Source organism: Panicum virgatum, chromosome 2N (genome assembly GCF_016808335.1).
Source record: "Panicum virgatum strain AP13 chromosome 2N, P.virgatum_v5, whole genome shotgun sequence".
In the NCBI taxonomy this organism is placed as follows: Eukaryota; Viridiplantae; Streptophyta; class Magnoliopsida; order Poales; family Poaceae; genus Panicum; species Panicum virgatum.
Genome location: NC_053146.1, coordinates 55,487,074 through 55,509,002, shown reverse-complemented (window position 1 = coordinate 55,509,002; position 21,929 = coordinate 55,487,074). Strand labels below are relative to the sequence as shown.

At 48.0% G+C, this 21,929-nt stretch overlaps 2 protein-coding genes and 1 long non-coding RNA gene across 7 annotated transcripts; 2 read left to right on the top strand and 1 right to left on the bottom strand.

The window, feature by feature from the left end:
• The first annotated feature begins 223 nt into the window (after window positions 1-223).
• LOC120658203 (cucumber peeling cupredoxin-like) lies at window positions 224-1,285 on the top strand. Its single transcript, XM_039936444.1, has 2 exons — window positions 224-589; window positions 688-1,285. The coding sequence occupies exons 1-2, from the start codon at window positions 331-333 to the stop codon at window positions 1,059-1,061; spliced, it is 633 nt and encodes a 210-aa protein (XP_039792378.1). The 5' UTR covers window positions 224-330; the 3' UTR covers window positions 1,062-1,285.
• Window positions 1,286-2,372: 1,087 nt separating this feature from the next.
• On the bottom strand, window positions 2,373-3,940 carry LOC120658202 (probable aquaporin PIP2-7). The gene is made up of 4 exons (XM_039936443.1): window positions 3,537-3,940; window positions 3,127-3,425; window positions 2,892-3,026; window positions 2,373-2,776 (listed from the first exon to the last, which is right to left on the bottom strand). The coding sequence occupies exons 1-4, from the start codon at window positions 3,832-3,834 to the stop codon at window positions 2,654-2,656; spliced, it is 855 nt and encodes a 284-aa protein (XP_039792377.1). The 5' UTR covers window positions 3,835-3,940; the 3' UTR covers window positions 2,373-2,653.
• A 6,311-nt stretch (window positions 3,941-10,251) lies between these two features.
• LOC120658201 lies at window positions 10,252-20,267 on the top strand. 5 transcript variants are annotated; one of them, XR_005668547.1, is made up of 8 exons: window positions 10,263-10,724; window positions 10,962-11,001; window positions 11,569-11,669; window positions 11,815-11,944; window positions 19,099-19,171; window positions 19,453-19,501; window positions 19,614-19,723; window positions 19,813-20,267. It is a non-coding gene; the product is annotated as an uncharacterized LOC120658201 (long non-coding RNA). The 5 variants fall into 5 exon arrangements; XR_005668546.1 differs by having other exon boundaries at window positions 10,264-10,724; window positions 11,574-11,669; XR_005668548.1 differs by having other exon boundaries at window positions 10,252-11,001; window positions 11,574-11,669; window positions 18,993-19,171.
• Window positions 20,268-21,929: the final 1,662 nt, after the last annotated feature.

Below are 21,929 nucleotides of genomic sequence, written 5' to 3'. Positions count from 1 at the left end.
GCTACGAAATGCTAATCTAGGAGCATTGTAAAATCAAGGCAGGTGAAGAAAATGTTATACGTCCAATTCAGCAAGCAGTAGACTTTGACCAAATACACATACTTGAAAACAAAAATAACCCAATTAACCATGGAACACTAGGTAAATCAAAGGGATACAAACATAAACACAAAAAAGACACAGCTTCAGTATGGTTATTATAGTGGCTTCTAAACAACGACCAGGCCAGCCTTTCAGCAAACAACTCAAGCAGGCATAGACCAAGTTGCGCCCCCAAATGCAGAACCACCACAGCTGACAGCTCCGATCCCGTTAAGGACTACTAGTTATATGCAGCGAAACCAATCCCGAAGCCACTCTGTCATTGCCTCCAACGCTGCGTGGTCTCCCCGGCCAATCATGGGAGCTACCTCGCTTTCATCAAGAGCGGCAGCTGCCATTCTCCTCGTCGCCGTCGTCCTTGAAGAAGCTCGACGCCATGGCGCCGGCGCGACGGAGTACACCGTCGGCGACTCCGCCGGGTGGACCAACGGCCTCAACTACCTCACATGGTCGCAGAAGTACAACTTCACCGCCGGCGACACGCTCGGTACGTACACGGTACGCACGCCGCAACGGCGCCACACATTCCTGCTGCTGTGGCTGCTGTGTGATCTTGTGAGCTGATGCACGCGCGATCGATGGCAGTGTTCAACTACGTGGCGGAGCAGCACGATGTGCACCGGGTGACTCAGGACGCATTCCGGACGTGCGAGCCGGCGGCGAACCAGAGCATGGGCGCGTGGGCGACGGGCCACGACCTCGTCAACCTCACCGTGCCGGGGGACTACTACTTCATCTGCAACGTCTCGGGCCACTGCCTCGGGGGCATGAAGTTCGCTGTCGCCGTGGTAGCGCCGCCCCCTTCACCGCTGCCTCCCCCACCAGCCCTGCTACCGCCGCCGCCGCCGCCACCAGCGAGCTCTGCGGGCGCGTCGTGGAACACACGGCGCCGCCCCGCGTGGCCGGAGGCGGTGCGGATCCCATGCCTCGCCGTGATCGGCCTGCTCATCCTTGCTTAGTTCATCGTTCGGCAAAAACAATTCTTGCATTGATTGGTAGGGTTGTTGTGCCATATTTTTATCTTGGGTACGGTGATGGTTGACCTGGACCGTTTCTTGGCGTTGGTTGGTTGGAATGACCTAGCTAGTAGTGACGTGTCACCTGTCACGTGTATTTGTGTCTACGATTGATGGAGAGCGATGACTCTGTACTTTGATGTGGCAATGCATTGCTCTTTGCGTCTTGTTATCTGTGTGCAAGGGCCAAATGCGGTTGTTCGACAGTTAATTGTTAGTAACGTACTCCTTATCCTTAGAAAAAATTCAGTAGACCCTAGCCACACGGGCGCCTCCGTGCGTCCCGACCCCGATGCCCGCCACCTGCTCCATATTCGGCATCCAATAGCTCCTGTGCTCATGTATTTTTTTTTCACTCAATTTTCCCCCTTATCATGGTCAGCACCCTTGATCGCCCCCTGAACACCATCAGATGCAGATGTGGCGAGCATTGGGCAGGGGGCGCACGAAGGCGCCCGTGCGTCCGGGGTCCACTGAATTTTTTCCCCTTGTCCTTGCACCTGAATTTTAAGTTGTAGATATTCTAGACAGAAATTGCAACTCTGTACAAATTGATTGTAACTCAAAATTTGATGTGGAGGGAGTTTTTTTTCACTCCAATTTAGTCTTCTCTTCCCTTCCATGCATGCTAGTTCCAAACTAGAAAGGCGAATGAAGCAGAGAAAAAAATTCAGGTGCGCGAGTTTGTTTCACTCAGTTCTGTAATTGTATTAAGCAGAGTACAGTTTTCGACTTTTTTAGCTGTGTAAATTTACTTTATGCGGCATACTAGTCTGACACAACAGTGCTATTTCTTCGCGGGAGAAACTTACAGTCCTATTAGTTCGGAAAGTAAGTATTCCAGATGACGTATTACTTAGTTGGCAACGTATCTAGTGCAAACCAAGGACCTCGTGCAAACCCGTGCAAATCTACTAAACAAAGTTTCAAAAAATTCTGAAAAAAATCATGAATGTGCTTCTCAGCTTACCTCATCTATATATAAAATTTCATGGTAAAATTCGTCTTACTCTAGAAGTTACAAAAAAGACAAATTTTCTGACAACAATAATGGTTCAAATGCATCTCAAATTTGTTTTTTTTGTAACTTCTAGAGTAAGACGAATTTGACCATGAAATTTTATATATAGATGATGTAATCTGAGAAGCACATTCATGATTTTTTTCAGAATTTTTTGAAATTTTGTTTAGTAGGTTTGCACGAGGTCCATAGTTTGCACTAGATATGTTCCCTACTTAGTTAAGGCAGCATTCTCAACAAAATACTCATAAAGCATAACATATAAATGTTTATTTATACATGTTCGACGACCTTGTAGTCCCAAATAAAAAAAATAAAATGGCACAGATCGACAAGCAGTAAGCGCGCGCACCTTGACAGGCAGTTCATCATGCAAGGATCTGCTAGTACTTTAATTAAACGGGAGGACATACGAATGATTGAGCAGAGAAATCAGTTGGAGGACAATGGATATAGTGGGGAGCAGTGCAGGCCTCCAGTTTCAAAAGCTTCATTCGCCGCTGGGCATGCTGGCTCACACCGTGGCGCTGGTGCTCCTGAAGGAGCCGAGCGCCTTGACGGCCTCCCCGCGCAGCACGAGCTTGTGGTACAGCGCCGCCGCCGTCGCCCCGATCGCCGGCCCGATCCAGAAGATCCACTGCGCGTACGCGCACACACGCGCCGACCGATGATTGTTAGCTCCGGATCCTTGTCAAGTGGGGAGAAAAGGTTTGTATATGTACCAGCAAGCGAGTGAGTTCCTCGGATCTTACGTGGTAACTCCATGCCTTGTTGTACATGACGGCGGCGCCGAGGCTCCGGGCCGGGTTGATGCCCGTGCCGGTGATGGGGATGGTCGCCAGGTGCACCACGAACACCGCGAACCCGATCGGCAGCGGCACCAGCACCTGCACACGGCCACTCCAACAACTCGTAGTATCAGATCATCATCCGCACACCAATCATATCATACAGCTGCAGCAGCACCAAGAACAGATGGATGCGCACCGGGATGAAGGAGTCGCGCGCGGTGCGCTTGGGGTCGGTGGCGGAGAAGACGGTGTACACGAGGACGAACGTGCCGGCGATCTCGGCGCCGAGGGCCGCCGCGACGGAGAACCCGCTGCCGACCGCGTTCGCGCCGCCGCCCAAGGTGTCGTAGAGATCGCCCCCCACGATGCCCTTCACCATGCCCGCGCCGCAGATGGCGCCCAGGCACTGCGCCACGATGTACAGCACGGTGCGCACCAGCGACAGCTTCCGCCCCACGAACAGCCCGAACGTCACGGCCGGGTTGATGTGCCCGCCTGCATGTACAGTGCGCATGCATGCTTACCTTGCTGCTCACGGCCGGTTCATTTCGCACAGCGTCCATACGATCGAGTCTACGACATGAATACACGTACGAGCAGTAGTACCTGAGACGCCGCCGGTGCAGTAGACGAGGATGAAGATGGTGGCGCCGAAGGACCAGGAGACGCCGAGGAACCCGACGCCGGTGCACGTCTGCAGGTTGTTGGACTGGGCCTTGTACCCGATGACGGTGGCGATGCTCACGTAGAGGAAGATGAGGGTGGCCACGAACTCGGCGATGAGCGCGCGGTACAGCGACCACTTCTGCAGCTCGCTCGTGTCCAGCACCGGCGCCGGCGGCGGGTCCCAGTACGGCGCCTTCTCGGCTGCCGCCGCCTCGATGCTCACATCCTCCTTCGGCATGATGGTCCGACCGGCGGTGCCTTCTCTCAGCTCAGTGTCGCGCACAGCGCTAGCTCCTAGCTTCTCTCTACTGTTAGGGTTCTTAGACGCGCGGAGGGGAAGGCAGTGGCCGTGGTTTAAATAGGGGAAGAAGCTAGCAGCTAGCGATCGAGAAGCGGCCCGCAGACGGCCGACGAAAGATATTTCAAACGATTCTTTCCTTGTGACTCACCGTTCCCCACAAATTTATCCTTTTTTCCCGTACTTTGCTAGAATTTTCAAAATGAAGATGGTGAAATTCGATAGCGTCCAAAAGTTGGCTCGCACATATGAGCTGACGTGAAAGCTACACGATTGTTTTGCTCATGTGCGCGCGCGTGCTCTTATCCACGCAGGGTTTGGTGTGCACGTTGCGCTTGCGGTAAGGTGTGTCGGCGTGTCGCTGCAAGCTCAAATTACGGCGAACTTCTTTCATCTTTTTAAAACGAACAAGTACGAGATTGTGCTTCTTTTAGGAACTGAATTAAAAGAGGAGCTACTACACACTAGAATGGAATGCGAGGGCTGTTGCGCATCTGGTTGTTTTGGTGACCCGTGACCGGCCCGGCCGGCCGGTGGCAAACTGGCAAGCTTGCCCCCAGCGCTGCATTGCAGGCGCTTTTCCCCTTTCGTTCCACCTGCTCGCCTTGCCCGATCGAGTAGGGGAGCCGGATCAGATTCAACCTGATAACAGTTCGGGTGGAAACCGGGCACAACAGTTTGGATTTTGCTTTGGTCCTACTTCAGTTAGGTGGGAAACTGGTTACTTCAGCTCTCGTTTGGTTTGGTTTCACATAAAATGGTTTGGTTTGGTTTGATAATCATTGTGGTTGCGCAAGGTAAATCAGCCATCGCGGCGTTGTGTTGGCAGCAGACGAACACTCATGGGCATACAACATTGTGGTTGCCGATTTATTTAATGGTGTTTTGGGCTTGTACAATAGAAAGCTTGCCACGTGATGCGGTTGGAAACGGTTTTGAATTTGCAGGCGGTTCGGTTTAGTTTGGTTTTGGCACGCCATGGGTTGGTTCGAGGTGGTTTGAGTTGATGTGATTAAAAAAATGGTGCGGTTTGGATTTAATTTGGATTACAGACCACTACCAGCTTGAGATCAGATGGACTGTTTTGGCAAGGATCGTCTTTGCTTGCGCCGGCACACTTGCCTAGCAAAGTAAGATCTCCATGCTGCTACAAAGCATATCCTTTCTCCGCAAGGCTCGGGAAAGCCGGACGGGGATGATCGGATCTCGATCTTCGGTGGCCTCGTGCACCAAGCAAAGCTAGCTAGTACTGCCTGCCTGCACTGTAGCTGTGGGGAACAAAAAGCTTGTTTGGTCCCAGCAGTGCTCGGGGCGCGACAAATGCGCCATCCACGCGAACAACTGCGCCGTACCACAGGGACAGGCTTGCCGTGTGCCACCTAGCCACAGGCAGGAAGCCCCAGTCCAGTAGATATTTCTTGTACTGTATAGTAGTCCAATGTAAAAAGGCCAAAACCTTCAAACGTACAAATTCCTTCGAACCTGTGGCTTCTACATGTACATCGTGTCAAACCGTGGTGCCATGGAGCTGGATCGAGCCTGCTGAACCTCCCTAGCTAGTGAGAGAATGCCGACAAAATGTCCAGACTGCTAGCCAGTGTTCTCTGGTGATCGGCAGCGATAATTAGGCCCTGTCTGGGACTGCGTGGGCGATAAGCGCCAGCGGAATAAGCGCAACGCGGCCGCGAGCTCGCTTCTGCGATTTTTTGCTGCTCAGTTCAAATCCCGCGTTTCGCCTTCGCATGCAGCTGGATTAAGCGCGTTGGAAGCGAAGCGTTTGGCAAGATTTTTCTGCGTTTTCTGCGGAAAAGCACCGCAAACGCTGTCCCAAACACGTCTTTAATCCTACGGCGATGCAAACAAATGCTTGCAAGCTTAAACTGATTTTCCTCGACTGATGCATCACTACAGGAGGATGCAAGCCCGGCCAGTATAGGGCCAGCTGGCCACCAGCCAGCCGTTCTCCCATCCAGTATCGCCGTCGCGTCGCGCCCGGCGTCCCGTCCCGTCCGGCTCCGGCGCGCGGCCCACGTCGCGCACGCCTGGCATTTCGTCCGTTCCAAGGAGCTAGCGCCCCCTGTGCGCGTCGCCTCCCGGCGAGGCCGCGCCCAGCTTGGCGTTTCAATTCACCGGCAACGCGTGCGCGGGCCGGGGCCACCGCGACCGCGCCAGGCCCGTCCGGTGGCGGGGATCTGGGCTTGCGTCGTCCGGCAACTGATTTTTTTTTTCTTTTGTTCTCCCGACGCCCGCTTCCGGTCCGCGCCGTCCCCGTCGCCGATCGCGAGCGCCCGCGCGCCGCTCCGTCCACCGTTACTGTCCGCATCTCATCAGAATGCCCCGGATCGATATGATCGGGGCCGGCGGCCTGGCCTATCCGGTGCTCGCGTGCAGCGGGTGGCTGCCGTGCGCCGCGGATAGAGCTGGCCTGGCGGGCGTGCGATACAGGCCGGCGAGACTAGAATACATGTGTCATTCAAAAAGACTAGAGTACATGTACATGATAACAAACCCTTTTTTTTATACCATCCATATTAACCGATGTTTGGTGTCACAAACAGAGTCTGTCTAGCCAGACATTATTTTTTCTGTATCTAGTTTCTTAGTTTACTTCAACTAGTATGACCAAGCATGGCGTCATGATACATTTAAACTAAGTTCTTGTCAGTTACCGTTAATCTTCATAAAACCTATGCTTCTGTTATCCTACTGTTTTGTAACATGAGAAATTTGAAGATCAGGATGTCCAATCGAAAGATGCTATAGTCGGTTATATATCGAAGGTTAGACATTTATTAACTATGCCTATGCACGCGCTGCAATAAAAATAGAAACATGTTTTTGAACTAATAACAGAGGAATGTTGTTTCATCCAGACACCTGTGTTACTGAGCTTCCACGCATAGACGATCCAACGATCATCCGGTGCTCACAGATTTTGTGATATGTTGCACAAATTAAAGGCTACTTTGAGTGATTCAGCCTATAAATACCACCCCGCTTGTGTACCATGGCCTCTGGAATCAAGAGAACTCTACATGCACTTTAGAAGGCTACATCAAAGGTATTAAGCACAATATTAGATACTCCATCCGTTTCAAATTGTAATTCATTTTGTTTTTTAAAAAATTGTAATTCATTTGACTTTTTTGACCATCACTTTGTTCAAAAATCTGTACAAATATCACTCTTTTTGTTGTGGTTTGCTTTAGTAATAAAAGTTCTTCAAGAATTACTTAAATTTGACTATGTTTGCATACATTTTTTGAATAAAATGAGTTGTCAAACTTGAAGTTAAAAAGTCAAATGAATTATAATTTGGAATGGAGGGAGTACTAATTAATGCTAGATTACACAGGCTCACATGTACTACAAACAGAAAAGCTACAAATCACGTGCACTGCAGAGAGAAAAAGGGTCTAAGCTTGCTCGGTAGGATAGTCTCTAGCCCATCGGCTGTTATAGCAGGGGCTCTCAAATCCCCCCCCCCCCCCCCCCCCCCCGCCCCCTGCTACGAATCGGATGTTCGATGTCCGTTCATCGATCGGACGCTTGACGTATGTTGATTTTTATGTTTCATAGTGAATGTTGCACGAAACCAATATTGCGATGGGAATTCCATCATCGAATCGGATGTCGAAACTGTTTGTATACATTTTTTTCCTAATGTTACAAACATTGAATTTTGAAGTTGCAATTGTTATTTATCAGTACTACAACAAATCATCTGATAAAAAACTAACTAGACGTCCAGAGGCTAGTAGTGCCGTTTTGAGAAACTCCACCTGTTTCCCTTCTGTAGATTTTGTTTGTTTTTCTTTCCATTCCACTTGGCTTCCAAACCGGGTAGGCGCGCGTGTGTTCCATACTTCTATGTCCATGCCCATGCTTTGAGCCTGGTACTTCGAGCCAATATTAGGACTCACGTGTGTGACTTGTTAAATCATCACACAAAGTCCAACAATTATTTGTGTTGCCAGAAAAAATATTTTTTCTCGACCAATAACAATTGTTCCAGTAATTAAAAAATATTCCAGCAACAAAAAATTTATTCTAGTAATAAAACATGAGTGGTCCAATTTGTTGGGCCAATTTAGGCCGAAACACGGAATTCTGAAGAGGTGGATTGCTTGCGCCAGACCCATTAGCAGTCACGCGCGTGACCCCCGAGCAGCATCCCGTACTTCCTGTTCGTCACTTCCGTTCACTTTTGTGCCTTCGCTTCTATGGGCCACCAAATTCCGCCACCAAATTCCGAGGCCCTGTTTGGATGTTCAGATCCAAAATTTTGGATCGAAGAATCTTAGCTTTTGGAGTATTAAATAAAGTCTAATCACAAAACTAATTGCAGATCTCCAGGGCTACTTTACGAGACGACTCTAACGAGGTATATTAATCCACGTTTAGCGGATAGTTACTGTAGCATTACTGTAACAAATCATGAATTAATTACCGTCATTAGATTCGTCGCGAAAAGATACACCAATCTGTAAAAAAATTTCGCAAATAGACTTTATTTAATGTATCATGCATGCAAGATTCCTTGATTCAAAAATTTGGATCCCTGTAACCAAACAGAGCCCAGTTTGCTGCTGACGGGTGACGGCCCACGCTACTGATTGGCAGCCCGACAGGTTCACCCTTGTTTAGTTCTTTCGAATTTCAAAACTTTACAAGATTCCACATCACATCACATCAATCTTTAAACGTATATATGAAGTATTAAATGTAGCTAATCAAAATAACTAATTATATAGTTTGTCTATAATTTAAAAAAGAATCTTTTGAGTCTAGTTAACCTATAACCGGACAATAATTACTAAATAAAAACGAAATTACTATAGTACTTTACAGCTTCTCTTTTATGCATCTAAACAAGAGCTCAGTCACACAACGTAAGCTGTGCAGACGTGGAGTCGTGCACTGCCTCACTACTACTCACAAAGATACTAAGGTTTTGCTGAGTTGTTTTGGCCAAATTTTTCGAATCGAAATTTTACTATTTCGAAGTACTAAATAAAATCTATTTACAAAATATTTTGCAGGGATGGATTGTAAATCGCAAGACGAATTTAATGAGCCTAATTAATTCATGATTAATCCATAATTAGTGGATGGTCACTATTTCAAATTATGGATCAAATAGGATCATTAGATCTGTATCGCGATTTACAGCCCATCCGTACAAAAAGTTTTGTAAATAGATTTCATTTAGTACTCCATACATGTGTCTAAACATTCGATGTGATGTTTTTTTAAAAAACTTGAGATCTAAACAGTACCTAATAAAAACAAATGTGACGTGCGCTACAGCCACACTCGGAATCGGAAAAGAGAGGAGCAGGCAAGGGCAAGCAGGAGAGGGGATCAAAATCAATGTCGCATGCGTATTTTTGGTGAGTGGCCACAACGAAAAAATTGCAATATTAAGACTGCAAACACTGACCACTCGTAAATTTGCCACTTCTAGTGAATGACATGGTGGGACCATCTGTGCCTATGAAATATGGGACCAATGACAAAACTGCATTCACCAATATTTGCGATCCCATTTTTGTAAATTTCTCGGCCACGACGAAGACGAACACGCCTCGGTTAGGTGCAACCACGCGCGACGCGTTGGAACGTTTGGGCTGATCCTACCCTGAACGGAAAACGCGTGCTTGTCATGGTGCCAACTGCCCAAATTTCTATAGATGAAAGTTCGTTCCCACGGCGCACAGAGAAGCTGTCCACGTCATCCCAAATTTGTACCAGCGTCCGATCTCATTTCGACGGCTTTGATGTCTTCTCGGTTGCCCGGCTAACTTTCCAACTGTTCACATTCTGTGCCTGCTCAACACTGTATTTCCTAGCGTTCACACCGCGTCTGCCCAATCTTAGCTTTTTTTTCTCAATGTTTCTCCCCACGCGTTAGAAATTGAATGCTCACGGAAAAATATCTCCTCTAGAGACATCGTGGCCTCTCTCGGCAGCGTTTGCTCCTCTCCGGCCACAGGCCCAGTGCCGCCCTGGCCGCGGCGCACCCGCCACCGCCGCCGCCCCCAAGCACGGCCTCCACCGGCCGCCGGCACGCGTGCCGGTCCTGTCCGCGGCCCAGCCGCCGAAGCCGCTGCGCCTGCAAGCGCGCGGGCACAGCAGCCCCGCTGCTGCCGCCTCGGACGCGGCCTCGGCCGCCAGAACGGTGCGGCCCCCGACACGGCCTCGGCCGCCGTAGCGGCGCGGCCGCTGGCCCGGCCCGGCCACCGGCTCGTGGGGCGCAGCCGCCGCCTCCGCCGCCGCCCTGGCCGCGGGCGCGCGGACACCGCCGAGGCGGCCCTAAAGGACGCGGTCGCGCAGACGACGTCGCTGGCTCCAGGCCGCGAGCGCACGTGTAGGCTCCGTCATGAGCCCGACTGCGCCTCCTCCCACCGCCTTTCCATCCGACGTCGGCAAGCTGGTTGCGGCGGGCCCGCTTTTGCTGGCCTACAGCGGCGAATCGGCCACCCGATCTGGGCGTCGATGATGCCGCTGCCTCTGCTCCCCTCTTCCTGGTGCAGGTCGAAGACGCAATGGTGGTGGCGAACGTGCGGTTTATGGGACTCGGGGCGGTGCCCTTCTCCGTGGCCTCGCCCTCCTGCGCGGGCGCAGCCTCTGCTCTGCGACACCCGGACAGCCAGTTCTGCAGCTCGTCAGCGCGCTCTAACGCGTGCTCAGCAACTTCCGTGTACGCCTCCCGACCTCCACGACGCGCTCCACGGCTTCGCAGGGCGTGACGGAGCCTCTGCTCGAATCCTCATTCGACGTCGTGCTCTGGGGCAAGGGGCTCCCGGAGTCCGTGCTCGCCGCCGCTGGTAAGACAGTCCTCCATGTCTATCCCAGTCTGTTCTACGGCTCCCTCTATTCCTCCATCCTGCTCGCCTCCTTCCTGTCCTTCCTCTCCCTGACCCTTCTCCGTCTTCATTGACCGTGGCGGCGGCGGCGGCGGCCGGCTCCTATTCGTACACCGTCGTCGATCTACACCGCCGCGGCGTGTACTCGGATTTCGCGACCCTGCCGACCCTTATGCTGCCCCCTTGGACTCTGATCAGCATCTCATTCACGGATAGGAATTTGGAAGGGGAAAGAGAGGTAAATTTCTAAGCCTATATTTTTTTCCCTTGATCATGCCCGCCTATTTATTGCATATTGTGAATGGAAGAGCAGCCAATCTAATTCTTTGCTTGATCAATGTATGCCATTCCTTTGTCTTATTTCCGGTTGAACATCAAATTTTTTATTGCATTAGCATATGGAATATATTCTAAAGGAGTTGCACATCATATGTTCGATGCCTATGTCAGATGTTTAGGCACTGCTGTCATTTTTAAAACCTGCATTTCATCAGCAAAGCTACCTCGAGGCTTTCCAGGAAACATGTTTGATCTTTATTTCCGTTTTGCAAATCTATACTTGAATGTCCTGAGAATTATTTACTTGCCCAAATGCCTCCTTTCGCTTTCATTTCTAAATTAAAACAGCAACATTTCTATGCCCAAATATTTCTATGCTGTGCTTACTTTTTAAAGCTGCTCAAAATCAGAGATTAAAATTGATTCTTTTTGCATCTATAACTGCAGATTAAGGAAATGCTTTTTACTGTAAAATGGGGCAAGGATATTATATTGTGCATTCTCATATTTTGTTTCTTTATGCTAGGATAGATATATGTCCATTTAACTTCACAGTGCTCAGTGAAATTATTATGGAGTGACTAAGACTACAATACAAGCAAGCTCACCAATGACCAAACTGCGAAAGTATAGTCGTCTCTTCTATTTGCCTTCACGCACCTCATGTCTTTGATGAAAAGCAGATGTAATACAAGCCACCTTTGAGATTCAATTATAGTTAGTTTATTCGCTGACAATTGACATAATTCAGTTCTATACACATTGATGATAGGCATTCTAATTAATCTGAGCAAGATCTCACTGTTGGATCTGCGGAAAAAAAACACAAGTTTCTCCTCTAATAAAGGGTGTGCCTGGACAAGTCAACAAGAATAACCAAGCAGCTTAAGGTATTCTAAGAGGTAAGGGTCTGTTAGATATCTAGGCAATTTTCGGTATATTTTAATTCCAAAATTAAATGTATAAACTAGCAATATTTCTATGACTTTAAGGAGTAAAATAAAACATGTGAACATGTTTATACTTATCACACATATAAGCATAAACAATATAAATAACCAAAGTTTCAGGGAGTACCCTAAAGCGGGGCCGTTGCCGGAGGCATTGGCTGCGCTGTTACCAACTGGAGTAGACATCTACTCGGTTGGCCTCAGTCGAAGTAGTCGAACTAAATCGGTGCAGGAAGAAGTTCGCAATGCAGTCCCGCGAACGGTCACCAAGATGTAGTCGACGTAGTCGTTCGGCCACCAGAAAGTAGTCGTTCAATCGGGCAAAGCCTTAGTATTTTTGAGCAGTCACGCTAAAGCGTTACCCAAAAACCTGATTGCCCGCCTATCCCGTGCAGGATCTCAAGGCGAGCAAGGTTTCGGAGGCCTGCTCACGCTAATTCTGTGCGCGCAGAAATTAGCGTTGGGGAACTCAGTTGTTGCAACTGGAGAGGGAGAAGAGAGGAGCCGAGTTGCCTCAGTGCTCTGGTGCAGAATGGATGAGGGGAATGGCACTCCTTATATAGTGACTCAGGTGCTCAGGATCGTTGAACCTGGACACCATCAGAGTCATTTAGGTGATGCGGTTATGGCCATTAATTACAGATTTAATTGCACGTTTAATCGCACGATTAATTGCTGTCAATGGCAAAATAGCCATCACATAGCACCGCGCCACGCCGCACCGCACCGCACCTGCACGTCACGTCACGTCCGGCCGCGCATGCGCACGCGCACGCGCACGCGCACCGCCCGTCCGGCCGGCCGGCCGCGCCTCGCCTCGCCTCGCCTCGGCCTCGGCCTCGGCCACGGCCACGGCCACGGCCACGGCCCGGCCCGGCGAGGCGAGCGAGCGCGCGCGCGCGTGTGGTTCACCGTCCTCCTCTTACCGGCTTCACAAGTGGTGTACACGAAGTCCACCTTTTAAGTAGGTTGAGATCCTCCTTAATTCCCGGTACGGAATTAAGCATTGATTCCCTAGCATTAATAGTGGGCTTTAAATTCTTTTAATGCTTTAGAATAAATGGGCCAAGCCCATTACTCCAACAATCCCCACCAAGAAATTCAAGCCACACTAGAAATACCCTCATTCCCTCACTGATATACCAGTATTCGACAGAGACTGTTAAGTTGAACTTCCATCTAGGACAAAGGCTACACTTATTCACAACTGTGCAATGGACTATGCCTTGAATTGCCAGTTTTGTGCAAACAAGTTTGACCAGAGCCCTACACTGGTACTAGGCTGCAAAAGCATCCCCGCGGTTTGGAGCTTATAAGTCATACTCCAGGCCCTTCATGAGTTTCTAGAGAATACCCAATTCTCATAGACCATGACCAGTGGTCAAACTCATATAGGTGTGTTCCTTTCAGATGTTCTATAGGACAACATCTTTGTTTCAAGAAAACAACTCATTTGTTTAAAAGAAACCACCTGGCACACATTAAGGTATAGACCAACCTGCCATACAGATTAGAAGAGAAATGCACCTTATACACGGAATGAGCTCTTTTCACAAAGGTTCTCTTCTCACTGTCAGACTTTAGTTTGTTTCACCATCCTAATTCACGGGATCTCCGATCACATAGGACAGGTTTCCACTATAGAATGACTCACGTGGGTCTCAAGCCCAATTCCATAGATGCATTGTCTATCACATTTCGTGAAAGACCCTTTGTAAACTGATCTGCCAGATTTTTAGCCGTCCGAACATAGTCCAGGGCTATAACTCCGGAGTTTCTCAATTTTCTGACAGATTTCAACCGCCTTTTTACATGTCTAGATGACTTCATGTTATCCTTTGAACTATTCACCTTGACAATTACCGTTTGATTGTCACAGTTCATTAGGATTGCCGGTAACGGTTTTTCAACTATCGGCAAGTCCATAAGGAGCTCACGAAGCCACTCAGCCTCAACAGTGGCGGTATCTAATGCTGTGAGTTCTGCTTCCATAGTTGACCTCGTTAAGATGGTCTGCTTGCAAGACTTCCAGGAAACAGCTCCACCACCAAGTGTAAACACATATCCACTTGTGGCCTTTATCTCATCAGCATCAGAAATCCAATTTGAATCACTATACCCTTCTAGTACCCTTGGGTACCCGGTGTAGTGAATTCCATAGTTCATTGTCCCCTTCAGATAGCGCATTACTCTTTCAAGAGACTTCCAATGATCATCTCCCGGGTTTGAAACAAACCGGCTCAGTTTGCTTACAGCAAACGAGATGTCAGGTCTTGTAGCGCTCGCTAAATACATTAATGAACCAATGATCTGAGAATATCTCAGCTGATCTCGCATTATCCTTTTGTTCTTTCTAAGAATTAAACTGGCATCATATGGTGTTGAGACAGGTTTATAGTCGCTATAACCAAAGCGACTTAACACCTTCTCCACATAGTGAGACTGTGTAAGAATCACCCCACCATTGATCTCTTTTACCAATTTTATATTAAGGATAACATCAGCTTCTCCCAGATCCTTCATCTCAAAATTTTGAGATAAAAACTCTTTGACTTCCTTAATCACATTAAGGCTAGTGCCAAAGATCAGTATGTCATCCACATACAAGCACAAAATCACTCCTTCAGCCCCACCATAGCGATAGTACACACATCTATCAGCTTCGTTCACAACAAAGCCGGCAGAGGTCAAAGTTCTATCAAACTTTTCATGCCACTGCTTAGGCGCTTGCTTGAGACCATATAAAGATTTTAACAACTTACAAACCATTCCTTCTTGACCCTTTGATACAAACCCATCCGGCTGATCCATATAGATCTCCTCTTCTAACTCTCCATTGAGGAAAGCCGTCTTAACGTCCATCTGATGAACGAGAAGACCATAAGAGGCTACCAGGGAAAGTAACACTCGAATTGTGGTCAATCGGGCAACTGGTGAATAAGTGTCAAAGAAATCTTCTCCTTCTTTTTGGGTATAACCCTTGGCCACAAGCCTAGCCTTGTACTTTTCAATAGTACCATCTGGCCTAAGCTTTTTCTTGAATACCCACTTGCATCCAACCGGTTTACATCCATAAGGACGTTCAACGACCTCCCAGGTTCCATTAGACATAATAGAATCCATCTCACTCCTTACTGCTTCCTTCCAATAGTCAGCATCAGGAGATGAATATGCCTCTCCAATGGTTCTGGGTGTATCATCTATGAGGTATACAATGAAATCATCACCAAAAGACTTTACAGTCCTTTGTCTCTTGCTCTTTCTCGAAGCATCATTGTTATCCTCCTCAGGATTTTCTACAAGTGTATGTTCATTGTGTTCTATCGGCTCAGCAGAGCCATCATCCTTGATGAACTCTTGCCTAGATGAAATTGTTTCATCTCTCATGGGAAAAATGTTTTCAAAAAATGTAACATCTCTGGACTCCATTATAGTACCAACATGCATGTCAGGTACTCCAGATTTCACTATTAAAAATCTATATCCAACGCTGTGAATAGCATAACCTAGAAAGATACAATGCACAGTTTTAGGTCCAAGCTTACGTTTCTTGGTTATTGGCACACTCACTTTTGCCAAACAACCCCATGTACGTAAGTATGACAGTGTTGGCCTTTTCTTCTCCCATTCCTCGAATGGAATTATCTCTTTATTCTTTGTAGGAACACGGTTTAGGACATGACATGCAGTCAATATAGCCTCACCCCACCATTCCTTGGAAAGTCCCGCTGTATCTAACATGGCGTTAACCAAATCCGTTAGAGTGCGGTTCTTTCTTTCGGCAACCCCATTTGACTGAGGTGAATAGGGAGGCGTCCTCTCATGAATAATACCATGTTCCTCGCAGAATAAAGTAAATAAATTTGAGAAATACTCGCCACCACGATCTGACCTAACTCTTTTGATCTTTCTCTCAAGTTGGTTTTCTACTTCAGCTTTATAGATTTTAAAGTAGTGTAAAGCTTCATCTTTTGACTTCAACAAATAGATGTAACAAAATCTAGTACTATCATCAATCAAAGTCATGAAATATTTTTTACCACCTTTTGTCAACACTCCATTCATTTCGCACAAATCGGAATGAATTAATTCTAAGGGTGCCAAGCTCCTTGCCTCCGCGGTCTTATGAGGCTTACGAGTTTGTTTTGATTCAACACATACATGACACTTAGAATTTTTGACAAAAGTGAACTTTGGAATTAAGCTCAAATTAGCTAAGCGCATCATACAACCAAAATTAACGTGACAAAGCCTCGAATGCCAAACATTTGTTTCATCAACGTTAATAACATTGTATGCAATTTTATTACAAACATCTGACAAAGAAAGACGGAACAAGCCTCCACTTTCATAACCTTTTCCAACAAAAGTACCAAACTTAGACAAGATACATTTATTGGACTCAAAGACTAATTTGAAACCATCTCTACACAGTAGAGAGCCGCTGACTAAATTCTTCTTAATGGTGGGGACATGCTGCACGTTCTTCAGCTGCACGGTCTTCCCCGAAGTAAACTTCAGATTTACCGTACCAACACCAAGAACACGCGCATGTGATCCGTTCCCCATCAGCAAGGAGGAAGTCCCGCCGGTCTGGTAAGAAGAGAACAAAGAAGCATCAGCACAAACATGAATATTAGCACCAGTGTCAACCCACCACTCGGGTGAACCAAAGACTGAAAGAACAGTAGGTAATAAATTACCGTACCCCGAAGTTCCTCCAGGCTCGCTAATAACCATGTTGGCGGAGTCGTTGCCTTTGCGGTTCGGACACTTTGCAGCAAAGTGATCCGTACTAGCGCACACATAGCAAGCTCCCGTCTTCTTCTTCTTAAAAGTGGTTGTCTTCTTAGTCTTTGGTTGGTTCTGCGGTGGCTTTTTCTTGTTCTTGTGGGAGTTGTTCTTCTGAACAAGATTGGCACTTGAAGCACCAACAACTCCTTTCCCACGTATGTCCTTTGCTCTCGCCTTCTCCTCAACATCAAGAGTCCCTATGAGTCCATCTATTGTGAACTCCTGTCTCTTGTGTTTTAGAGAAGTAGCAAAGTCCCTCCAAGAAGGTGGCAGCTTAGAGATTATACCTCCAGCCACAAACTTATTGGGTAACACACATGGGGACTCTTTGCTGCAATTTTTGAGATCTTTTGCCAGAGTATGTATTTCATGAGCCTGTTCCACTACAGAACGGTCTTCGACCATCCTGTACTCAAGGAACTGCTCCATGATATACAACTCACTCCCGGCGTCAGATACTCCATATTGAGCCTCAAGAGCATCCCACAATGCTTTGCCAGTTGGCAGCCGGATATAAGAATCCACCAGGTTTTCACCGAGAACACTAATGATCAAACCTCGAAAGAGGATATCAGCCTCATCGAACGCACTCCCTTCCTCTGGAGAGAATTGTTCAGGCTTACCCTCTTTCACATGGATCATTCTCGATAGTGTTAACCACAGTATAAGCCGCTCTTACCAACGTTTGTAATTTGAACCATCAAAAGGTGATGGTTTGATTGATGCAGCAAAGCTAGATACCGAAAGCCTATTAACACATTCAGGTTTTTGGATTGTTAGATATCTAGGCAATTTTCGGTATATTTTAATTCCAAAATTAAATGTATAAACTAGCAATATTTCTATGACTTTAAGGAGTAAAATAAAACATGTGAACATGTTTATACTTATCACACATATAAGCATAAACAATATAAATAACCAAAGTTTCAGGGAGTACCCTAAAGCGGGGCCGTTGCCGGAGGCATTGGCTGCGCTGTTACCAACTGGAGTAGACATCTACTCGGTTGGCCTCAGTCGAAGTAGTCGAACTAAATCGGTGCAGGAAGAAGTTCGCAATGCAGTCCCGCGAACGGTCACCAAGATGTAGTCGACGTAGTCGTTCGGCCACCAGAAAGTAATCGTTCAATCGGGCAAAGCCTTAGTATTTTTGAGCAGTCACGCTAAAGCGTTACCCAAAAACCTGATTGCCCGCCTATCCCGTGCAGGATCTCAAGGCGAGCAAGGTTTCGGAGGTCTGCTCACGCTAATTCTGTGCGCGCAGAAATTAGCGTTGGGGAACTCAGTTGTTGCAACTGGAGAGGGAGAAGAGAGGAGCCGAGTTGCCTCAGTGCTCTGGTGCAGAATGGATGAGGGGAATGGCACTCCTTATATAGTGACTCAGGTGCTCAGGATCGTTGAACCTGGACACCATCAGAGTCATTTAGGTGATGCGGTTATGACCATTAATTACAGATTTAATTGCACGTTTAATCGCACGATTAATTGCTGTCAACGGCAAAATAGCCATCACATCGCACCACGCCGCGCCGCACCGCACCTGCACGTCACGTCCGGCCGCGCATGCGCATGCGCACGCGCACCGCCCGTCCGGCCGGCCGGCCTCGGCGCGGCGAGCGAGCGCGCGCGCGCGTGTGGTTCACCGTCCTCCTCTTACCGGCTTCACAAGTGGTGTACACGAAGTCCACCTTTTAAGTAGGTTGAGATCCTCCTTAATTCCCGGTACGGAATTAAGCATTGATTCCCTAACATTAATAGTGGGCTTTAAATTCTTTTAATGCTTTAGAATAAATGGGCCAAGCCCATTACTCCAACAGGGTCATCTTGGCCTGTCCCTTTCCTTTAGGAGGTCCCTGTACTACTGCACTAAACAAAGATTGGATATGGTTGCCCTTTTCAATTTAGAAATCAATGTACGGTTCGTTCTTCACTGGATTCATACAACTGCATCGGCCCATGCTTGAAGATCTAACTTCATTTGATTGCTGCGCATTTTCTCTATTAGTACTCCACCTCTATTATGCTTCCTCATATACTCTTGTGTCTCTATTGATCTAATGAAATGCTGCAGATTCATGTATTGGTTGATTCGCCTTTCATGGGAAAGTTTAACTTTTGGTATATATTGTCATGTCTAAACTTTATTGGTCTGTTTTTCTTATTATGCATGTTCTGCCATGTAAAAGCAAATTTGATTTGTTTACAGCTTTACTGCGATTGGACTATGAAGCTTCTTATGGTTGGCTGGCTTTTGTTTTGCATATTGCTAGCATCATATTTACATGACTAGCTATTGAGAATAACTCTTGCAGGCCATTGAAATCAGATTTCCTTATCAGTTTGATGGGGTGTCATCGGGTCCAGATGATTTAGTAATTGTCATAGGTAAATAGCATCTTTACCTTTCCCTAATAATTATTCAATAATGATCTGCTTTTACCTTCTGTTTGTCCTATAGTGCATCATTTATGATACTTCACAGTCACAATTTGCCATTCAGATTTTATTTGTTTCTTTCTTTGATATCAATTATTTGTTTCTAATTTAATGTATTCTTTGTCCAGTTTATCATTCTGTGCTCATCAATTGATTCCTTTGTCCAATTTATCCTGAACTGTTTGATTTTGGATCTAACATTTGTGCTTTTGTGTGCTATGTTGTTCCAGCGATTTGCTCCTGCTGCATCCACATTTAATAGCGCGCTCTATATAACTGGTGGGTCAACATGTACTTACAGTAAACTCTCTAACCAATATTTCAATGTTGCAATTGTGGTTTAGATGTCATTTTTTACTCGCCTATTGAACAAAATTGTTGCAATACACAGATCAGCAGAAAGGTATGATCCAAGGGAAGGTTTCTGGGCGCTGCTTCCAAGTATGAGCGTGAGAAGAGGATCCCACTGACCCACTCGGTAGCTGTCTTGGGGGATGCCCCGTAAGACTCAGTCTCTTGCCTAGGTGCAATATAATTCCTTTTAAGTTTAAGCATTGGAGGTGACCTCACTGCTGCTTGCCTCATTACAGGTATGCTGTGGGAGGGTATGATGGAAGCAACATGATATCTAACGTAGAGATTTTTTACCTGTGCACTAATTCATGGAGAATATGCAGCCCATTACAGGTTACAATGGACGATAATTTGTTCTACATTGGCGGGCACAGATACATCATGCCAGCGACTGCATTTCAACCGTCCCTGATCCAAGTATGAACACAGGGAAAACTGTTCTCATGCCGGCATTTTCCAAACTACTTAATGCAGCTATGTAACATGGCCAGTTCCACCTAAATACAATGTCTGTTAAGTTAGTGAACCCTCCTATTCTCCTACAGCTCCTTAGCTATCCCAATTGGAGATTTAAATTGTAATATAACAACTGCTCCTGTCAAATACTTCTATATGTATCATCTGCAGTAGTTTATCCATAAACTATTTATCACTCTGTTGCTCTTTAGTACAAATATATGTATTTCCTTTATCAGGCACATATTGTTAAACAACATGAACCACCGACCTCTGAAAAATCACTATATCAAAAAAATTATACGCATTACACAGACTCGCGCGCGAAGGCGCGCGTCATTCACTAGTCGAAGCTAATAAACGGCCATACCCCGAGCTTGACAGGCCGCGGCGGCATCATATCATATCGCGCGCATGAACAGAGCTGCGCCGAAGCTGCTGCCTGCACACCCAGGGGAGTCATCATCAGAGATTCAGAGTTGGGAGAGGGCGCTGTGTGGCTGCGCCTGGGACGCTTGAACGAAAGCAAGGCGCAGGTCTCGCTGATGGCTCTCCCAAGCGCACGAGCGTAGGCTCGTAGCTCGGCTCTCTTCTCCCATAACAAGTCTGTCGGTTGAGACTCTTCTCGATGCGTGTCCCCACTCCCCAGTGGCTCACAATCCACCCATTCAAAACCTAGATCCTTCGCTAGCTTTGCCTGCATTTTTTTTATCCATCAGCACTCGGCAATGGCTACCGTTGACTCTCCACTCATGCTCTAGTATTCGATATCCATTGTCAGTGGAGACGAATACTAGATGATGCCCTGCCTAAATATTCCCAGCTTCCGTTGTGCCTAGATAGGCTAGTGTAAAATAAGGTAGCAAAGCACATCTGACTTGTGACTTTTGTCTTGGGTTGCCACTCATCCCTCCCTCCGGCCTTCGGGCCGGTCAAACTCGTAATTGCCCATGCGCCTCCTAATCCTAACCTAGGAAAAGATCGTATGAGGAAACGGGCGGCGAAGACGACGACCCGGCCGCTTTGTAGTCTTGTGGCGAGACGAGGGCCGTACGCGGCGCGGGCCCCACTAAAGTAAGAATCGGATCGGGCGTAACCACCCGAAAAAGAAGGGCCGCTGCGTGCATGGGCATCCATCCATCCGGTCGAGCGCAGCCGTCATCCGGCAGACCGGCGCCACCAACCAGCAGCCAGGGCCCAGGGGCGCCCGTCCCGCTCCCCTTGGTGTTTCCGGCGTGCCCAGTCCTGGCACGAGACAGGGACCGACCGAGAGCGAGCGAGCAACGGGAGGGACCCGGCGGCGCAGCGATCGTGTCGATGCCCAAACAAGAACTGGCGCTGGCGGGCGGCGTGCACCGCGTGCGCGCGCGTGCGAGAGCTTGACCCGACAGTTAACGCCTCACAAACGTCACACACTTCTCGCTCCGATAGCGGCGCGCCTCGTCGAGCAGTAGTACTCCTACTCCTACGTTCTCGTCTTCGCTGCGCCGGCGGCCGGAACAGCGTGGCTGGCCTCGCCTGCCTGGCTGGCTGGCGGCACCCTGGCCAGGGGGCCAAGCGAGGAGGCATCACGCGTGACGCGATGGGTTGGGCGAGCGGACGACAAGCTCGGTCGTGTCGAGTGTCGACGACCAGCCCACGCGCCAACCGCCTGGCACCCCGCGCCAATGGTGCCCCGAGACCTCGAGTGGGCGAGTCGGTCAAGGCAGCGATGATATGCGGTGGATTCGCTTGGCGAGAGGGACGCAGGGAAAAAGAAAGAATAATGCGCTGCGCCTGCGCCTGCGCCAACAAGAGGCACCACCGGCACACCGCGCACGCAGAGACACCACACGGCGTCGCGAACGCGCCGAGGGAAGAACGCGGAGAGCTGGGACTGGGACTGGGACTGGCTCGA